This window comes from Atractosteus spatula, chromosome 5 (assembly GCF_055471065.1).
Source record: "Atractosteus spatula isolate fAtrSpa1 chromosome 5, fAtrSpa1.hap1, whole genome shotgun sequence".
Classification (NCBI taxonomy): Eukaryota; Metazoa; Chordata; class Actinopteri; order Semionotiformes; family Lepisosteidae; genus Atractosteus; species Atractosteus spatula.
Genome location: NC_142710.1, coordinates 21,963,189 through 21,984,664, shown reverse-complemented (window position 1 = coordinate 21,984,664; position 21,476 = coordinate 21,963,189). Strand labels below are relative to the sequence as shown.

Below are 21,476 nucleotides of genomic sequence, written 5' to 3'. Positions count from 1 at the left end.
TGTATATCGTATGGATTTGTCTAATAGCATTCTAACCAACTTGCGCACTTAAGATCAATAAACCTTTATCGTCGTTGATACCCTACTAATCAAACAGTGTTGATCAAGTATAGTTTGGTTTTTCGATTGAGATGACCAAGTTACTAAAGCATTTATCAGATTTAACTTGTAATGGTATGATGTATTAAGAAATCAATCAAGAGGCTTTACAAGTGTTTAATGTTTTCACCTTATCGGAAATAAGTTAACTTGTATTGTATTACGACAGTATATTTGATTTAAAAAAAACGTTTTAAAATAAAACCGCTGAGTGATTCGAAACAGAAGAGACAGGGAAATGTTTTTTTTCTCAGACATGACGGCGCCAGGTCTTAACACATTTACAGGATATGTGTAAACTACAGTTAACTACATCCCATTAGCTGCAATCATCGAGAACCAACTAGCTTTTACAACAGTTCTTTGCATATGCAAATATTTGCAAGGGCATTGCTTATAAGAGAAGACCCCCGAGAAACAGGCCTTAGAAGCACAACTACTCACGCACCAGAACCCGCAAGACTTTTTCTCGATCCTCGCCAATTAATCATGGTAAAAAGTTTCTCTGTAGAGTGGCTCGCTCAAAGCGACCACAATTGTAACCCTGAGCAAGAACAGAAAACCTTCGAACAAAATACAGTAGCGCACAGGAAACTTCATATTCCATGCTTGGCTCAGCCTCGACCACATACATCGTACACTACAAAATGTTTACAGCCGAAAGGGAAGACTGTGAAAAATGTTCTGCTTTCTGGGATTGCGGAACATCCAGATGATCAACGGGACTCTGATCCAGTGTCTACAAACCTTTTGAGCAACCCCGTTTCTGTGAGCAGTAAGTAATCTTTAAATTTAAAGCAACGATATGTGTCGTGTTCGTGTGAAAATGAATGTTAGAATCGTAAATGAAATAGCTTATTCGTCTTAACACGTGAATGTCGCAAGAATTCAAAATGACGTTTTATCTGTATTATTTATCACGTCTACTTTTATGCAGCTTTATTTACTACCCAACATGATTTTTGTTATCAAAAGTTTGTTTCCAATGAATCTGTTAAAAACCTTTGAAAATGCTTTTTTTTCAGTTTCAGAAAGCAACGGCGATTCTTCCGGCTACGAGAGTGAGACTGCGTCCTCCGAATGTCTTTCTCACGAAGAAGACACTGAAGGGGAAAGTGCTCGGCGGAGAATCAGAACAAAGTTCACGTCGGATCAGATCTACAAACTTGAGAAAACCTTCAGTAAAGACAAATACTTGGGTGCAACAGAGAGACTGAAATTAGCAACCAAACTTAACCTGTCTGAAATTCAGGTAAGCGGCCCTTATTAAAAATATTTTAAAAGAAGTCTGCCTTAACTTTTTTTTATTTTTAACTAAAGTCTTTCTTTTCTCTGACATACTTAATCTTGGGTTTATAGACATATATGCCGTTACGGTTTAATTCTATTTTAATGCACTCAGAAAATTAACTGTATTTTGTCCTCTTTCAGGTAAAAACGTGGTTTCAGAACCGGAGAATGAAATTGAAGCGGGAGATGCAGGACATGCGTGCCGAGTTCTTCAGCCCTGCCCTGATGAACCAGATTGTGTTTCCTGCCGGTCTGCCCCTTCAGCACCACAACTTTCCTGGACAGCAATTCTCTCTGAACCCATTCGCCACAGCAACACCTGCTTTCTACTCGTCTGTCTTACCGCAGGTGCCCGGGACACCAATGGGAATTCCACAGCCAGCACTCCACCAGATGCAGATGATGGTTTCTCACTATTATTGAGGACTGCTAAATATACTGTACTGTCAGAATAGTAACATGAATCTAGATGTTTGTGACGTTTTTACGCCATGATGAGACGAACAACATTTTTGTATTTTTTAGAAAATGTATATAAATAAATTATTTAGTTTTTCAAATTTAAATAATGTAAATACTGTACAAATATATATTTATAGAGATTTTAATAAAGAAAATTCCTCCACTATATGCAAAAGTGAAACGTAACGAATCTGTCACTTAAGGAGAACATAGTTTAACTGGCCTAGAGGTGTAGAAAGCTTTCTGACTAACGCCCAAAAAATCAACATATGAGGTCAGTGTCTGCTTTAAAAATAAAGAGAACCTACAAAAACAATGTGCTCTGAATTGAAAGTTTGAAGATGTAATGTAACTGTTTGTTGCAATAATTGTATAAAATCTAATCTATTAAAAAGTGTTTGAAATTAAGACCTTTACACAATGCCTATTATTCTTCAGTATAGACTGCTGCTTACCTCATAAGGGTTTTTGAGTTTAATTCTGAGAAAAAAAGCTGATCAAGACAGGGTGTCAGAGCAAGAAGCTGACTGGCAGAGACTGGCAGAGTCTTTTGGTCTTTGATTTTGTATCACAACCGAAAACTCGACTCGCACAAGTGTGCTGTGGTGAAAAGCAACAGAAACTTGATTGCATGCTCTGACAGAGAGGAACATTCCTTGGCAGCCCAAATAGAAAATGGAATGAAAAATTCAGATTTTGTGAGATGAAGTTTCAGGCTGCTGTGAGCTGACAGCTCTATCATCTGGGTTTCCAGAACAGTGGACAGGATCATTCCACTGAAAAGGGACCAAAACTCAAGAATCCCACATCATGGGTCTTCTATGAATCAATCTGTGTATTTTTATTTAACAGCTGATACAAATGCTGGAATATGACTTTGGTTATGTCATTCAAGAATGGAAGCATTTCTGTCAGTCTCACTTGCACTATCTTGTTCCAGAGTGAGTTTCTTCTTAAATCTTGCTATTTTGTCAGGAACCAAAAATGCACTGCTGTTGCTTCCAAGGATGCAAATATGCAATTAGTTCTCCTGGTCAAATATGTATGATAAGTAGGCCAGTTTGCATCAAAACTCACCATCTAGGTGGTGCCATGCCAGGAGGGGTACTTTTCTATCTGGAAGTCCATCTTACGTCACTGAAATACAAATGTTGCACATACACTGCCTTCATTCTTTCACACAGGGTACTAAAACATGGTATATTTGGTGTGCTTTTTTACATGATCGACATCATGTTTTTTACAGCTGTACTGACAATGTCATGTAGCTCTGGTGCCATCTTCTTTAAGGGCCAAGCCTTCGTGATATAGGAAATGGTGGATCCACTTGGCCTCTGGTGTCCTCCCCTGTTTTAGTTACCCTGCAATGCTTGCCAGTCTTTGAAGCACTGTAATACATGCATACACCCATGCAATTTTTCTAATCAAGTCCCTTTTCAATTAAATAATTATTAAAACAGTGGGAGCACTCATCATCTGCTATTCTGCTGTGATTTTCATTGTATAACAGCAAATCCTCATCAAAACTACTGTCCCAGCTGTATTTCACAGAAGCTAGCAACAAAGCTGCATTGCAACCATCAGTTAATTTGTTCAGCTATATGGCCAAAGATGGGTTGCTTTTATTCTCCAAAATCTCTTTGAATGTCACCACTCATAACCACTGTTCTTCTATTTACAGTGTCATTCAGCAGCATGATGATATGAATGTCCTTAGCTGACATCTCTCTGAATAACTCTCCATATTTCCACATTGCTGGAAAGAATAAGCTCCTCTACATTGGTGAAAACTTTCTTTATGTTATGCAAGATGGAACTAAAGTAGGTAACTTGCCTTGAGGATTCTTTCAGAGGCATTGCAAGTGAAACTATTGATTGATTTTTGCTGAGTCTGAAGACGCCTGTTTCCTTTGGAATTATTTGATTTTTTAATGCACCCAGGACTGGTTTGTAAGTGTCTTAGCAACTTGGAATTCTCAGTGTGTCTCATTTAATATCATATCACTGCATTCTAAACACTAAGATCTATGTTACTGCCCATGTCACCGGTCTATGTCACTAAATTATGTGGTCAATCAAGTGTACTGATGAAATCTCAGTCCTGTACATTTTTAAATTCAAGTTTTTGGAAGTACAAACGAGTTAACAATTTTTTAAGAGCAATTTGTCCAGGATATGATTGCAAGAAGTATATTCTCTTTTCTAGGCCTGATGAAGCAATTCAATCTCAATTTTCCCAATTCTTAGTACTACCTACGAGGTGCCAATTAATGATATAGACATCATGTTTACCTTTGTTTTAAGTTCACGGATATTGATTGGAGTATCTTCGGCGAAACGTGTTCTCTTTCTTCTTTTTTTCAGCATGGAATAAACCTATTACTTGTTCCTTTGCAGCCTACGCATGCTGACGCAGCTCCCCACCTGAGTTATTATTTATAATGTCAGACAAACATCGGCTGAAATATCGACTTATAAAACTCCAGGAATGTATTAAAATAACTGTCAGTTCTCACAGACATAATGACGCTTGGCCTTAATGGATTTATTGCACGTGTGAAAACTTCAATAGCGATGACAGCTGCAATGACAACAACGGTATTTGTTTTGCTTTGAGCCTACTTTTGCACATGCAAATACATTCAGTGGGAGGTCTGAATAAGGTGGCGTTGTTCTCATACTAGCTTTTAGTGGATAAAAAGATAAGCAAAGTGCCAGTCAGCGAGATTCTAGATTTTCCATAGAACGATTTTCTCAAAGTATTAACACGATGTTATCTTCAAGAGATACGAACAAGCAGAAGACGGTGCTTTTGAAAGCTCTACGACTCCCGTGTGGTACAGCCTCGGCAGCCCACCACTTTAAGAGACTTGTTAACTGCAGGAAACGAAGGAAGACCAGAGAAAAACTTGTTTCCAGCTAGCAGGTGTTCCTTTTAATCCTGTTTATCAAGATTGCATTGATGTTCTATTTCAATAGTCTAAAGCATAAGGGTAAAAAAAATAACAATATAACCTCAACATTTCATTAATTTCGTTGGGTTCCGGGAATACATTGGGATAGAAATTGAAGTAATTCATCCGCCCCTCTAAAGAGAAGAGTAAAGAGGATTTGGTGTTCAGGGACGAATGAGAAAAAAAGTCCGATTACGTCTAGACTAAAAAGGACTTCACAAACACGACCCTCGAAGCATCTGAAAGAAGACCTGTGGTTGAAAAACGGCATCTCTCTTTAATCAGTTAAGCAAAATGTTTGCTAAATCGTTAGTGATGATAACAACAGAAAGACTATGATCTATTATTTAAAATATACAGTAGCTATTTTGACATTTTAACAGTCAGCTGCTGTAACATCTTATGCAAAGTAACTACTGTCTGATATTACTGTATTGGCCCATGTTTGGTTTTTTTCAAAGGGAAAATATAAACTGGATATTTACTGGAAGAATTACTGGAATTCAAAAGTTAGTTTTCATTAAATTGTTTCACACTCATTCGACATTAGAAAATATTATTAAGATAAAAAGTTACAAAAATAAATTACCTTATATTTTTCCATTTAAATTTATTCAGGAGAAAAACAAAGACTGACATTGTCAGCCTGAGAACACCTGTCGGAAATTTAGGTAAGCGGACCTAAGAAAAACTGCCTTGACTTCCTTTTTATGTGACTTATTTCATCTCGGGTTTATAGAACTAAGCATTAAGGTTTAATTCTATCTTAATCACTCAGAAAATTAACTTTATTTTGTCTTCTTTCAGGTAAAAATCTGGTTTCAGGACCGGAGAATGAAATTGAAGCGGGAGATGCAGGACATGCGTGCCGAGTTCTTCAGCCCTGCCCTGATTAACCAGATTGTGTTTCCTGCCGGTCTGCCCCTTCAGCACCACAACTTTCCTGGACAGCAATTCTCTCTGAACCCATTCGCCACAGCAACACCTGCTTTCTACTCGTCTGTGTTACCGCAGACACTTGCCCGGGACACCAATGGGAATTCCACAGCCAGCACTCCACCAGATGATGGTTTTTCATTAATACTGACTGATAATTATACAATGCTGCGAAAATTATAAACACGAACATTGAGGTTTAAGCAAAACACGCAGTCTTGTGCGATGGTGTGAAATGCAATGACTCCTCTCACTCCAGCGACAGCAATCTGCAAATTTCTCACCATGATGCTGTAATGACTTTATGTTAAATTATTAGAAGTAGTTTGTAGCAGTAGGCCCATTGTATTCGTTGTAGTAATACCGGGGGTGATGATCGTTCATGGTTTGTTTATATGTTATTTACTGTATTATTTATAGATTTAATGTTGCTGGTTCCTCTTATAAATTATTTGTCTTTTGAGTATTCACTTTTGAACTTTAGAGTTATAAAGATTGTAATGAACAAAACCGGTAGAATTGCACATCTGTCGACATGGTTGAAAGTGTGGGAAACGAGGAAAAAACCTGTTTCATCAAAGTCGCATTCCATTCTCATAATTATGATAAAAAATAAATAATAAAAGAGTATGTCAATCTTTTGGTGTCAGATTTAAAATCTGTGACAAGGGAGAGGCGATGCTTTTAGAACTACTGTAAGACCAATATGAGCTAGTTCATTAAAAAAAGTAAACGCCTTCTTGTTTTACTGGTTGAAAGAATTGTTTTTGCAGTTAAATATGCAGCTGAGTTATTTAAAGTGGAACTGAAATGTAAGTATAAGAAAGCCGGTATGGATAAAGTTAGAACCTTGGTGTCGTTGATTGCCATGTACCGAAGTGTACTTCATTTTTAGCTACACGCGTGACTCACGTTACATATTTTTTTTTACGTTACAAAAAAGTAAATGACAACCCTGACGATTTAGTGGAGGTGACAGACTGAAAAACAGCTTTTAATAATTTACACCTGAAGAAGGCTCCACGGCCGAAACGTTGTGTTCTCTTTCTTCTTTTTTTCAGCATGGAATAAACCTATTACTTGTTCCTTTGCAGCCTATGCATGGTGACGCAGCTACCCACCTGAACTTTTAATAATTTGTTCTGTAAATTCTCTGACTTTTCAGATTCTCTCTCAGAGAAACGCTTAGAATATTGCAAATAGGACTACATTTCTATTAATACTTCACGGATGCTTCATTTTATAGACTGGTGAATAAATGGATGGGTTCGCTTTGTAGCTTTCTTATGCAGATATTTTAAAATGCTTCGCATTTCCCTTTAAAATGGCAAAGTAACAGAATCAGCTAATTGTATTTGAGTGCCTTTGCGGTTTGGGGATTGTCTTCAGATGCACCCTTGTCTTTATAAAAACCCATACTTGATCAGATTAGGTATCGAGTCCAGCTGTGCTCCCACGTCTCTGTCTTTTCCTATTGACACTCTTCTCGTAAAACAACTGCACGAGCAAAGAAACATCAAAGTCGGGATAATGGATAGATCATTAAATCCATTGATCCTAATGGTGAACCCATTGAAGTTTTCGCTCACGTTGAAAAGGTGTGAAGATCTGGCGCCCTTGTGTCTGTGAGAAGCAGAGTCAAGCTGTTGCTTTTCAGAGTGGTCATTAGCGGACACTAGCTAAATAACCATCTAATTGATTAGCCGTTTCAGGAGCTCTAATAGTCTTACGCTGCTCATTACCTGCGTAAAACAGAAATACCTGCTTTTTAATATCATGTTAACTTCATTTAATCAAAACACGTAACACGTAAGTTTTGATTAGATTCTAAAAAAGTTGCCCAAGCTGTCATTGTATTTTCCTCTCAATAGGAAAGAAAGAAAAAGGGCTTTTTGAATCCCTGAAGTATACTGCCATCTAAGAAGGAGGTCAAAACTCGCATCCAGGACTGTTGCGACCATGACGCGGAATGCTAAACTGTTCTTAGTTGTTTTGTGGGTGTTATGCCAATACCATTAGTCATACCGCGTATAATCACCCCATTCCTGGAATACTCTTATAGGTATACTGGAATCTGCACATTCTGCAAAGAGCATATTTGTATGTGGTATCACATACAAGAATCGTAAATTATCGGAATGTGTTCATGTCATGCTCCTCATCTGTGTTCTCATACGCAAAGAGGACCAGCTTTAGAGCTGGTTATGTTTGAGAATCTATCTAATTAATTCTACTGTGTAAAATGTGTAAAACCGAGGTGGGTATCTTTCAAGGATAAGAAACTAATACTAAATCAGAAATGAGTGTAAAGGACGTGCAATATGATCATTGGCTCTCGTCCCTTTTTTAATGCATTTTACTTTTAATGAGTGTATTTGCCTACTGATTTCACAAAAGGGACAGACTTGGCAAATACAGTATATATTTGCATTTCTTTTAGAATGATATATCTTTACTTGTTTTATGATTACCAATTACTTTACCCTTAATACAACAATTAGTATTTTTAGTAAACATTTACAACAGCTGGCTGTATTAGTGATACTCAGTTATTCTCCTTTGCATTATAGATATAGATTCTCCTTTGCAGACTTTAAAAGCTTTTCAGTAAATTCAACAGAGTCCTACAAATTAATTTAGGGGCACAGCCAAAGCAGGAACTTAGTCTTCCACCTGCCTTCAGTGTTTCCATGAATGCGCGTTATTGCCTGAATTAGACGACAGCGGGAAATTCCTGTTCCAGGAATGACTTACAAAACCAATTGTCGAGCTTCTTTTGAAGTTATTCCTCCCATCATTTAAGGATGCAGGCGTCATTTCATCAAAGAAATTAAGGAATATAATAATTGTATTTTGTATACATTTCATTTATCAATTTTGAACATGCTCGTTTATGCAGCTGCGAGAAGGAACCTCTTTAGAGGACAGGAAAACCGGGCAGAAAAGTTCTAAGATTAAGCGGGATATGTGTTGTTTAATTATTGGGTTCGTACTTAAACTTCGATTTAAAACGCTGGTTATCTTTCGTCTTTATTTTCGTTACTTGTGTTAACATTACTAAATTACAATTTGCAGAACCTGTGTTACATAATTTCTAAACCTCACTTCGAATCTTCTATTTATCCGGTAGGCTAATGTGATTCAAGCTGAAAAACAACGTTACGAAAGTAACTTTAGCTGTGCTTTGTTCGTGAATCGCATACATTGTATTTTTTAAAAGACCACATTAGCAAACTCAAAGGCCGTCTAAGAGGAACAGGCAGACGGCCTGCAACTCGACTACAGCACCACCCGCTGCTAGCCGCTGAATGATATAGATAAGAGAATTGCTAGCAATTAACATTGCTTTGTTCATCAAAAGGCCGTTAATGTGACACAGCGAGCAAGGATGTACCATCGATATTCCAAAATATCACCTTGATGCTTCTGGTTCCTCGTACTAGTTAAGTCGCCTGCAATGAGAAAAACGAGCTGTTAATGAAGCCTTTCTCGGGAGGCTTTCATGTTATTCTCAAGGGTTTCTATATTTCAGTTATACATAACGTTATAAACTAGTCTTCCTATTGTTATTTTCACGTTTCCTTCTACGGGGCGTCTCGTTTCAATAACATGGCACTAACGCTTTAGTGTGCTAGAACGATCACTTATGCCTTTGCTTTGATTGAAACGGCCGAAACAATGGCGTGGTGGCGGAAACTGGAGTCCTTGCCCCTTTATTGTATTCCTATGACGTTTTACGAGTCGATCTTTGAGGCTGAAAGGACAGATGAAAGAAGGATTATCTTGACTCGCTTTTTTCTCATTTATATTGAATGAGAAGCCTAGTGGTTCCGATGATTTAATGAAATCACAAGACATTTTGTCTGCAAAGTACACTATCGAACGTAGAAACCCTCCGATTAAAATGCTTTCAATAAGAACAACCCTGCTTTTGTCTGATTTCCTCTGTTTCTGGCTGTTGAATCCTATGCAGATTAATTTGACAATCGACGATCTTGAGATACCCGCAAGAAAAAAAGTATATGCAGGTACCATTGTTTCTGAATGGATCAGGCCTGCATTCATAATATTATAGTAGCCGCACAAGGCCTTGATCGTCATTTTTTATCAAACGGTTTCCTTTTGTTGTGGCTTTGTGTTCAGGCTTGTTATTTCTTCTAATGCTTTGGATGTTCTATTATAATGGACAGTATTTGTCGAACAACTGCTGTTTTCATTGCTGCATATTTTGATGATCATATTTTGATTATTTTTGGTAAATTTATGTAGGCATCAGGGACTCAAGCCCCTTTGCCCTCATTGGCCCAAGTGCACTTTTTTGCTTGTAGAAAAAAAGTCGAACAAACTTCATTTTTTTCGCCACCTGACGTTTCTGTTTCTGTATTTAGTAATTCTCCTGTTAGGAAAAAAAGGTTGGACTTAATTGATCTAACCCGAGCACAAGTGCCCGCCTCCAGTTCGTTGTAAAAAGCGGAGAAAAAAAAGCAGCGATAAGTAACGTAGGTTACTAGTACTACAGAGGTGGAGTCGTGTTACACATTTTTGAACGGTGAGAAGATACACAGATTTTTCAGAAGGACTGTCCAAAAGTAACACACCAAGTGTGCCGTGTTGAGCACTTTGTGTTTAAGAAAGCCTATTTTCGTTCACCTATTCCAAGTTTGCAAACAGACGAACTCTCCACGTTATTGTCTGCATGGCTACTTAGCTACAGTAGCTAGATTTGAGATTTCCTTCAGAAAATTTAGTTAACTGAGTAGACAAGCCAGTCTTTTTGTATTTGATATGAACAGCTAACATGCATATTCTTTGTTGTATATATATATGTTTCAGTCACAGAAACAGGAGAGCATGCCGTCCGAAAAAAGAATTTAGTGAGGCGGCTAAAGGGAGTACATCGCTTCATAACTGAGTCACAGCTAACGGCAGACGAACAGGTAAATGGTCATCAAAAACGTACGCCTTCAATAACAGAAGAGTCCTGCCTCACAAGAATGATTACATCGGTAAATGTTGTACGACTTAAGTTTTGATGACCAGTTTCAAAACTGACTGTAGCCTATTTACAAAAAAGATACAGGCTATATGAGTAGTAATTCCATGATCATTCTTGGATATCCCTGACAAGTTTTTTTAGGACACGGCCAATAAATAATTCTATCGGAATTCAATTTATAGCGTAATATGTAATTATAAAGATTGATGTTGATGTATAAAATAATGTTTAAACGTTTAGTAGTGTATATTGAGGAATTTCAAGAGATATCCAGTACATAGTAATAGTAATACTACTACTACTACTACTACTACTACTACTACTACTACTAATAATAATAATAATAATAGAGATATAATGCATTATAAGACAAGTAAATGATCTGTATCTTTTTATTTAAGCTGATGAACCAATAGAAGAGCATGACTGTCTGGGAGAGCAGGGAGCAGTAACAGAAATGGGCAAAATTAAGGAGAAGGACTCAGAACGGGGAGAAAAGGAATCACTAAAGGAAGAAGTACAGACAGACAGAGAACATGTAGAGACAGGAAAGGAAGAGATGGAGACAGGAAGATATCTTGTCTGTTAATCAAACATAATCAGCAATTATAGACAACCATTTTTTTTTTGCCAAAGTTGTGAGTATTATGATGCCTCTGAAGTCACATCCAAACTTCCTGTAAAATTAAAAAACACAGAAATACAAGCGGGCACTGAGTTGTGTCCAGAATACTCTAATGTAACAAGTCCTGCCCTGGAAAGTGCCCCTTCTCCCCTTTTTGAGCCACTGCCCACCAAAAGGTCTCTGCACGTCTCTGCTAGGCATACCATTGGAGACCAGTTATTTTTTATCACATCAACACATAAGCAGATAAGAGTTTTTTTTTTCAATCCAGGTCGCTATTACCCGATTAAGCTTCATTGGGAGAAAATATGGATTGGCTATATTGAAGAAAATCAGTTTAAAATAATTTGGTCCCTCAAGCTGTGAAAATGCTAAACTAAATATGGTGTTTTCTGTGGGGTCCCATCGAAAGAAATGTACTTTGTTAGCATATCCTTAGTATTATTTCTGTTTGTAGTTGCTGTCTGTGCTATTTATAAAGGTTCTGGTTTACTTTGAATTTCCAGTTCTTCTTCAATTACAACAGTTAACTTGAATGAAATGGTTATTGAGATTGTCTTCTGGAAAAAAATAAATAAAACTGAGTGCCTGAAGGCATACGAAGGAGAAAAAATTAGCATAACACAGATCAGAGGAAAGAATGGCTGTTTAAGTCCGAATTGCCAGGCAAATCTGTTGGGGTCATACTAGTTAAAAACTGGTGTGCTTTCCCATTGTATTCAGTTTGTGTGAGACTGAAAAGCTTTCCATTTTCGTGGCCTACAGAGCAGCTTTGAGATCCTTTCTCCAGAAGCTAGTTCTACATCAAATGTGAAGGAAAACACTTGCCAGCAATAAGCAACCGAAATCCTTCAGATCACAACAGAGAACTTTTAAATTCTGCACCTGACCTTGAGACTAATATTTAGGCCGCAAAAGGTCCCCCAAAAAGGTGCAGCAACAACCTTTAGCTGTTTCTTTTGTATTGCCTGTCTGATGCTCATGTTGAATCTGTTGTACAGAATGCAGAATACAAGGAGATAGAAAATTAGAGAACACACTGGATGTTGAGTGTAAAATTATAAACATTTTGGTAGGATTATCATATTTGAACATTGAAAAAAAGAGGACACTTCGTCAGCTGAGGTGGGGGGACAAGTTTTGGCTCGTCTGAATGGTTAGTTTCTTCAGAGCCCTGGGGTGTATATTGTTGTCCCATCCAGGGTGAGAGCAGTTGTGTGCCTTCAGTGCCACTTTGCTCCCTGCCAGGCTCGGGCTTGGTACTTGCTGCTGCTCTCTGCATGATAAGCAGTTTGATAATGGCTGGGTGGAAGCAGTTTCAATAACGTTTTGATTGTTTGCTCAGATAATTGCTGTAGATCAGGGGTTCCCAACCTGCAGGCTCACACCCCTGGTTTTTGTTCCAAACAAGATGTGTAATGCAATCGAACACTTAATTTAATTGAGAGGAATAGTGTGAACTGTTGGAGGATATTCTGATTTTAAACATGTCTGTTATCTTTCTCACTGCTGCATTTTATTATACCATCAATATTCAAAGTTTTGAATAAAAAAATCAATGATCTTGATGGTTCAATTAAGGCCTCAATCAGGTAATTAAGCTCAGCTGGAATGGAGGCCAGCAAGTGTGCTCATTGCCCCCAGGACCAGGAATGTGAACCCCTTGCCTCAGATAATGACATTAGAAGGGCCCTGGTTAGGTTAATTAGTGCACGTTTAGCCATTGTCCTTTTGCTCATAATACAGTTGAAATGATCAATTTTTTTTTCTGATCAAAGTTTTTTTTGATAACACCAGAGGTTTTAGTCAGAAAATGTGTTCAAAGAACAGTTAATATTGGAAATGTGGTCCATACTGAGTATGTACACAGCATCAAATTCAACAATTAAAATACTCTATGGTTCTAAATAAAGGGATAGATTGCTGCATTGTTGATTTTTTTCATTGCCAACCTTCTCTACTGAGTTAATTAGCATGGACTGAAATGAGCTCTGCAGGATAATACTCAGACAGAACTGTCAAAACTGTTTAATGTGTAGTATGATCTAAAATACACTCTGTGACATTCAACATAACCTCACCAGTATGATAAAAACCCCCAAACCTTAAAATGACTTAAAAGATTGAATGCTTATGCAGACCAATATTTAATTGCTGCTCTTTTTATGTTTTTATTCTTCAGTAGAAGTTGTTCTCTTATCATTCATTCCAAATTTAATGAGGTAATCAAAGGTAATACTTTAAACGGACTTAAACCAAGAATATTATTTCTCAGTGTTTAACTTGCAATAGTGAAACCCGCTAAAAGTGCTTATTTTATAATGCAGAAGTGCAAATACTACACTGTAAAGACATTTGATTTCCCGATGGTGTTTTTAGTGCTCTGTAGATGGGGAAAATACACCAGATTAAAAGGGACTAATTTAAAAACATTAATTCATTTAGTTTGTTTTAGACAAATAATTAGACACACTGGTAAGATACTTTACATTAACATTTAATAGCTAAAGCATGTACAACAAGACAGATATTAAACACTATTACATGACCATTTGCAGTATAGTTTACAGTATGTAAGCTAAACAACATATATAAAGAGACTGTACATATTTTTTTTTAAAAAAAGACAAATTACATTGCATGTATACTGGTATAATTAATAAAAACAAGACTAGACATGTTTTCAGCTGTTTAATTGTGAAGCTCATCTATGACTTATGACAATTCTAGCCAAATGTTTTTTTTTTTGCACTGCAAGTTAACAAGAGTTGTTGAAACAAACATGTTGCTGAAACAAAGCTTATATCATTCAATAGCCTCATAAAGTAGTTGTTACATAAATTGGAAGAGTGAGGCACAGTAAAAAAACAAAAATAACGCTGGTCATCCTGGGAAGTTGAAAATCCTTTTGCCGTCAGTGTTATGAAACAAACAAGCGCATGAAATTCCACAAGTTGTCAGTGCTCCTCTTCGGAAAGAAAGTCGGTTGTGATAAAGTAGATTACCTCTGCAGCCCCATTTTCCCATGCCGTATACCTCTTTACAGCTACGTCTCAAAGAGGTATATGCATAGGAAAAAGGAACAACGAGCACAGTGCCTTCTGACTTGTTACTTTCTTGACCTAAGGAGAGTCAACCACAGTTTGAAACAGAAGTTGTTCTAAAGTAGCCACACACGTTTAACTGTTAACTTTTCATAGTTCTTAGAAATGTTTAGGCGAAAATTTCCTTTTAAATACAAGTGATAATTTTAGATAAACATGTTCTAAAATGTATTATGCATAAGGAAATAACTATTAAGGCCTTTGTGCAGTAACAGAAGTACACTTTAACATTGCCACTCTAATAAAATTAAATTCCTGATTTAAAGAGAACAACCTATTGGAACTTTATTCAGAATTAAAAAAGAGCCAGCTTACCGTGTTAAGAGGCCAGGCTATCTCCTCTCTTTCGGCATGTCCACTTCAGAATTTATTTGTTGTGTAAGACCTTGAAGATGTTTAAGGAAAACAGAGTAGCTGTTTTCACAGCTAAGCAATCGCCTACCTTTTTTTTTGGCAAGGACTGAAACTGCACCTGCAGAAATGAACACATAATTTCAACAATGGCAACAAGGAAAAAAAATTTCGAACTGGAAAGTGCCTTGCTCTGCAAAGTCTGTCAACAAGGTCCGTTCAAGCACTTTTAAGAGATTGGCGGGTATTAGAGTGTGTTGTAATTCTAATTATGCTGTCAAATAGATAATAAGCTATCTTGCCTTCAGACGTCAATGCTGTGGTAAAGCAGAGAGAAGAGCAGAACTCCTTGTTCCCAAAAGTTGAAAGTTTCTTATCTCCCAGGGTCCTTCACAGAAGATAGGTTGTTACTTGGGCCTCAAGGTCTGTGGACAAGGCTTCTAAAAGCTATTTCAGCAAAACCAAGGCAAGCTGTTCTCCATCAAGGACAAGGCAGATTGTGTTTTGCTTAAAAAGAATGAAATTCTTTTTTTAACCATTTCATAGCGACTTTTAATTGCTTTACAAAAGTAGGATCAGACAGTACATACGAAAATCATTTTTCCATGTTAAACCTTGTGGGCTTCTTTCATGAAAAGCTCTTTGCTGAATTTCCTGAATAATTATGAATAAACATATATAATATAAATAATTATCCTTGAAGTTTCTTGACAGAGTTTCAAGTTATAGGTAAACTACCTGAATGTGTCTGAAAGAACTGTTGGACATAATTGGGATAAATATGGCAGAGAACATTTGGCAATGACATGTTTATAGAAAGAATATTAAATGTTTTTTTTAGAAAATAAAAACAATTGTTACCATTCTTGGTTCATATGTCTTGAATTAAAAATCAAGTGGCATTTGTGAGGATGTACATTATATAAGATTATTATTGAGGAAATATTTTGTGTGTTTTCTGTAATCTTACACATTATTACATATTTTATACATAGGTAGATCCTGACGTATATTTCTATCACATAGTGTGTTCTCTACTTTGGCATCAAAATACAGTGCCTTGGATTTGTCCTTTTTTTTCTGGGCACTACTGATATCCAAAGGTGAATGAATGTTGCCACTAGATGGCAGCAATTTCAGATATTTTTCTGTTCTGTGAGCCTCTTTGCTTATTCTAAAAGCCAACTTAGCTTCACAGTGCATCTTAGATGTTTTATTCATGGACATTATTTTTCTTCACTAACCTCACTATGTGTTGGTCTGATTGAATTTCAGAATTTTAAACTTCACTGTTCAGTCAGAATATCCTGTGAACAGCCCAGTTTACACTGAATTGACTTGTAAAAAGATAGACTGCATGGCCCATTGATCATGTCAGAAAGCTTTATTAGAAATTGACAACTAATTTTCTTTTTAAGCTTGTCAAAGCAAGGCTTTTTATAATACTCACACCTGCTATATTCTCAGATTTCGATTTCTTCATGCAGAAAAATGAACAAGGAGAGTTTTCTCATGATTTTGAAGCCAAAATGTCGAATTATTTAAAGTTCATTAAATTCAACAATAATTGCCCTGGAAGCACAGGGGTCAGAATTGCTGTCCTGCAGCACTTGGGCCCTGAGTTCAATTTCAGACTTGGGGTGCTATATGCTTAAGGTTTGTATATTCCCCTCATGTTTATGTGGGTTTCCTCCCACAGTTCCAAAATATACTAGAAGGGAAAATTGAGCCTGGTGAGAGTGAGTGTGTATCTGCGTGTGCCCACCCAGGATGTACAAGAATTGGATGAAACAGCTAGAAAATTAATGGATGGATGTTGAATGCTTTACTTGTGCAGGGGTCTTGGATTCTGTTCCTGGAGGGCCTTGTCTTCTGGTTTTTATTCCAAAGCAAGACCAATTAGACAATTGACCCGATTATTTTCTAGGTTCTATATAGGATTTTACAGTTGATTACACAGACGTCTATTTCATTAAAAGTGTTCATTAAAATCCTGATTAGAAGTATTAAAGACATGTAGCTATATGTACTTTGAACGCGGCAGCCCTTTTAGAACTGAGTTTGAGACCCCTAGACTAGAGCTGGTCCTGGGGACCCACACACCTGCTGGTTTTGTTCCACCTGAAAACTCAGTAACATAATCTAACCTTTCATTGATTTATTTTGAATTGTTGGCTGTTCCTAAATATGTAGGAGGTTGTCTATTAACCATTTCTTAAGCAGCTTAATTGACAACCTTTTTAATAATTAAAAAAAAACTTCCAAATGTTCTGACCAAGCAACATTTTGGTTCATTTATTGATTCAATTAAGTATAGAGCTACAGTGAAAACCAGCAAGTCTGTGGTTCCCCTGGAGAAGGACCGGGAGCCCCTGTAATACATTATGAATACATGCCAGGAGAGACAAACAAAACTGTTACAGTTGTTGTATTAAAGATAGGTTGTTTGTCTTCCAGTTTACAGACAATGTTCATCTTTAGTTGTCTATTGTTGCTGGATATTTTTTTTCCTTAACAGGAGTGAAGCAAGGGTTTGGAATGATGTAACCGGCTGAAGAATCTAAGTCAAGAATGAACATCTCGAGTCTCCAAGGCCAGCAATATAGTCTGATTACAACTTCAGTTCTGATGCAAATGAGGGAATTGGACTAAGTGTTTGGAAAATATGTCAACGTGCCTATTCTTTTTGAAAAAAACTAGCAGTTAGCAGCACCTTCCTCTGTGAAGCACTCAACATTAAAAGAAATTGCCCAGGCAATTATGACTGAAGAACGCCTTTAATACATAAAACAGTTAAACTTGATGAAAGGTAAAATGTCCATTTACATTGCATCTTTTATGTATTTATTTAATTTACTTTTGTTCCAAGACCATTTTAGGTTTGGTGTCAGAATGACTTCTGTATTTAAGACTATGCTTTGCTTTATGCTTTGTTTTCATTGCTATAAAAACTTTCTAAACATTAAACAAAGTGATGTTTTCTGAATGCTATCCATCTCAGGCTTCGTACTGCATAAGTAGGCTAGCTACACTTGTCAGTAGGATATTAAGTCTTTCATCTGGACTCATGTTATGACCCCTGGTTTTTTTATAGTGGTATTGAGATGTTAGTGTGCAGAGTTGCCTAGTACGTAAGGTAAGGTAGAAATAAGGGATTCTCACTTTTCATTGATTTCTTTGTTGTGGAAGGTATTGAGATGTTATAAATAAAAAAGTTTTTTTCATCCTGTACCAATGTATATACTGTATATATACATACACTTTAAACAGAACTGAGGTTCTGAGGTACTAGTTTTCACAGACTGAAGCACAATTCATACATTTTCTAACTGCTTCATCCACTTCCAGTTCATGGGGGAGCCAGATCCTATCCCAGCAAGCAATGGGTGCAAGGCGGGATTTACCCTGGATGCCTGTACATACTTGGACTTATTTTCCCAAAAACTAATTAACGTAATTAATAAAAAACATAATTAATAAAAAAACCCACACAAACCCAGGAAGAACATGCAAACTCCACACAGATAGCACTCCAAATCCTGAATTTACTCCAGGGACCCAGCTCATGCAGCAGTACTGGACTACTGTGCCACACTTCTACTGTAGGAATAATCCAAGCAGTTTAATTTCTATAATTCCAAGGTAACATGTCCTAGATGCAGAACAATGTTTCATTTAAAGTGAAATACCTACAAACTGTGAGACTGTAAATTTTTTATTAACTATCAAAAATCCAATTTTATTTAATTATCATATTTTCATTTTGTGATTAGTGTTGACAATTATTCCACTTTCACGCAAATGATAAGAAATCAGTTAATATGTAATATTTAAAACTGCAGAAAAGAAGATAAATCGCTTTGCTCTTGTTTCAGTATTTTTTACAGTAGAAAAAATGCCTTTGTATCATAATCTTATTGCAGACAGTTGTATCTTAATATTTGAGTGGTATTACTATTATGTGCCCTTAGTATTACACAGCCTCATACAAAATCAATACGCTGTGTGGTGGAAATTTTAGTTTTGACATTGCTATGTTTCTCAAGACAAGAGGTCACTGGAAAAAATCTATTTTAAGATTAATAATCTTCTGAAGACAAGGACACCACCATGAAACAAAATAATGCTTCCAGTAGCTACAAATGTGTGTGCGTTCCTTAACGCCAGAATGCTCTTCAGCTAAATATGAAAGACTCCCATATTTCCTATTATCTGACTGACTAATGCAGTATTTATCTGGATTCCTAATTGTGCAGTATGTTAATCTCCTGTTTCACAGTCAAATGGATGAAAGAAAACAGCACAAAATAGCTGTGACCAGCACATAACAGATATTGTGTAACAGAAATGAAGGGAAAAGAGAACTTTAGCTCTGTCATATTGAAATATAGTATATAGGTGAAAGTAGGATTATGAAGTATGAACTTTAAAGAGACTTTAAAGTTCATACTTTGTTCCTCAATGGTGGGGATCTTGAAATACTATTACATAATCAAACATTTTCAATAATATCTCTTCACACAGCATTTTCAATGAGCTCATTGGAAACAAATGTACAAATAACAAAAATATTTTTGGAGAAAATACAGTACACAAAACTTTATTAAATAAAGTGCCAAACTTAAAGTTAAAGTTTAATTCTTTGCTTTACTTTCTACAAATGTTCTACAAACTCCTAGCTTCTAAGTTTCATTCATGGAAAAAGTAATATAGCAACCAACTCCAGAAAATAACACTGTCTTCATAGCTGCTTCCACATGAACATGAACTGTATCCTGTACTGATTGTCTCTGTGGCAAATTGTGTTCCCTGCAAAGAGAGGAGACTCCATTGCCAGTGTAATAGTACTGTGAGATTATGCGTGTAATTCACTTCTTGTATGCCTTGTTTTCCTGGACTACAACTAATGTACTTGTGATCATACAGAAAAAAATGTAACCTGAATGTGCATAGTTAAATTAAAGGCAACAGATATAGGCTACTTATAATCCTATCACATCTTCAAGAATGTCTTCCTACATAACATAGAGTAATACTTGTAGTTCAAATACAATGTGTTGTAATGTTTGAAGAAACCCACTGAGAATAAAAAAGTAATTATTTTGCCAGGCAGTTACTGATGATTACTGGGAAAAGCCCATGTCAGTAGATGATGACTTTTGCATATTAAAGCACATGCCAGCTCGACAGTTTATTAAGGGCAAGGCCTTGTTCTAGCACTGTTAGGTGAAGACATTTGTACTGATTACGCTGTGTGGACAGGGCAGGCAGAAATGTTGCATGGGAGTTCTGTATGTTATCAAATCATATAAACTCTTCCTGTCAATATAACGCAGCTGCTGAGGGAGGACTTGCAGCTGGTGCCTACTTCATCAGCCAGGGCCTCCAGCCCCCACAGTGAGCTAATCAGCACACATTCATGTACAAGGTAATTACAGGCTAAAATCCGGGGAAAAAACTCTTCTACTTTCCTTCGCATTTGGTGAAACGAGAAGGCACCATTTGTCAACGAAAAGACTATTATAAAGTGACTTCACCTGTATGTTTGAGTTTCTTACTAGGCTCACACAAAACTTTAAGCAGCACATGGTTAAGTGGAATGTAAACCAAATTAATTTGCACAGTACTTTACCTGAGTGTTTTGTTTTCATTGTCATTAATGATTATCTATCTCTTTATTTTCTCACCAATTTTCTTCTTCATCCAATTCAGGATCGGGGACGAGACCAGAAGGCAACGAGCACGAGGAGAAGTACACCCTGGATGAGATGTTAGTCTATCACAGGACAGTCATTGATAAGTAATGTCCAATTACTATTCAAAGTAATTAGGGAATATTTAAAGTAATTTGTGCATTTAAACATTATTCGTTGGTAATTTGGCTATTTTTTATTTTAATCTGTATTTTCATTGTATTTTCAAACCCACTGATTATATTATATACAAGAAACAGTTATCAAATAAAAGTTCAATTGTTTTACTTGCAACAAAAAGGGGGTAATTTGTGAATAGTTTAGTTTATTAATTTGACAGATGCTTCTATCCAAAGCGAATTACAATCACATCTGGTCAAGATGCAAAGGAGGTAGATAATGGTACACCAAGGATTAATATTCACAAGCAAATGTAACAAAGGTAGAGTTGGTTGTGAGGGGAAAAGGTTTTCTGGATGGGGCTGCAAGGTGAATTTCCAATCTGGAAATTTGAATATTTGGGCTGGCAAGTGCGCTTCATCCTACCTATCTGCTCATAAGTACAAAGCACTAAAGAAATCAGGTCTTCTTATTTCACTGCCAATAAGCAGGCAAGAGGTTCTTTGTCTTGCCACATAGTGCAGTGGGGATTGAAGCCTGGCTTGGTCATGTGATTGGCTACTTTACCTCTCAGAAATAGTGTCATTTGGTCCACCTTAAATCCTCTCCACCTTCTAGACATATGCCTGCAAGATATAGAAGATAGTAGTTCAGGTGGGTAGCTGGGTCAGCATGCGTAGGCTGCAAAGGAACAAGTAATAGGTTTATTCCATGCTGAAAAAAAGAAGAAAGAGAACACAACGTTTAGATAGATAGAAGGGACAATTAAATGAGGGGTTATTTGTAAATGACAACATTCACAAGCATTTTAAAAACATAGACCTCTAACAGCAAGTGTAGTGTTAA

At 36.7% G+C, this 21,476-nt stretch overlaps 1 protein-coding gene across 1 annotated transcript; it reads left to right on the top strand.

The window, feature by feature from the left end:
- Nucleotides 1–565: 565 nt before the first annotated feature.
- On the top strand, nt 566–1,812 carry vox (ventral homeobox). The gene is made up of 3 exons (XM_088917791.1): nt 566–874; nt 1,125–1,351; nt 1,531–1,812. The coding sequence occupies exons 1-3, from the start codon at nt 589–591 to the stop codon at nt 1,810–1,812; spliced, it is 795 nt and encodes a 264-aa protein (XP_088773917.1). The 5' UTR covers nt 566–588.
- The last annotated feature ends 19,664 nt before the right edge of the window (nt 1,813–21,476 follow it).

Bases quoted from the DNA above. Each gene is read 5' to 3' on its own strand.
- vox (XM_088917791.1), top strand. From the start codon at position 589: ATGGTAAAAAGTTTCTCTGTAGAGTGGCTCGCTCAAAGCGACCACAAT. The intron at 875-1,124 runs GTAAGTAATCTT...CTTTTTTTTCAG, and splicing joins CAACCCCGTTTCTGTGAGCA to TTTCAGAAAGCAACGGCGAT. The intron at 1,352-1,530 runs GTAAGCGGCCCT...GTCCTCTTTCAG, and splicing joins TTAACCTGTCTGAAATTCAG to GTAAAAACGTGGTTTCAGAA.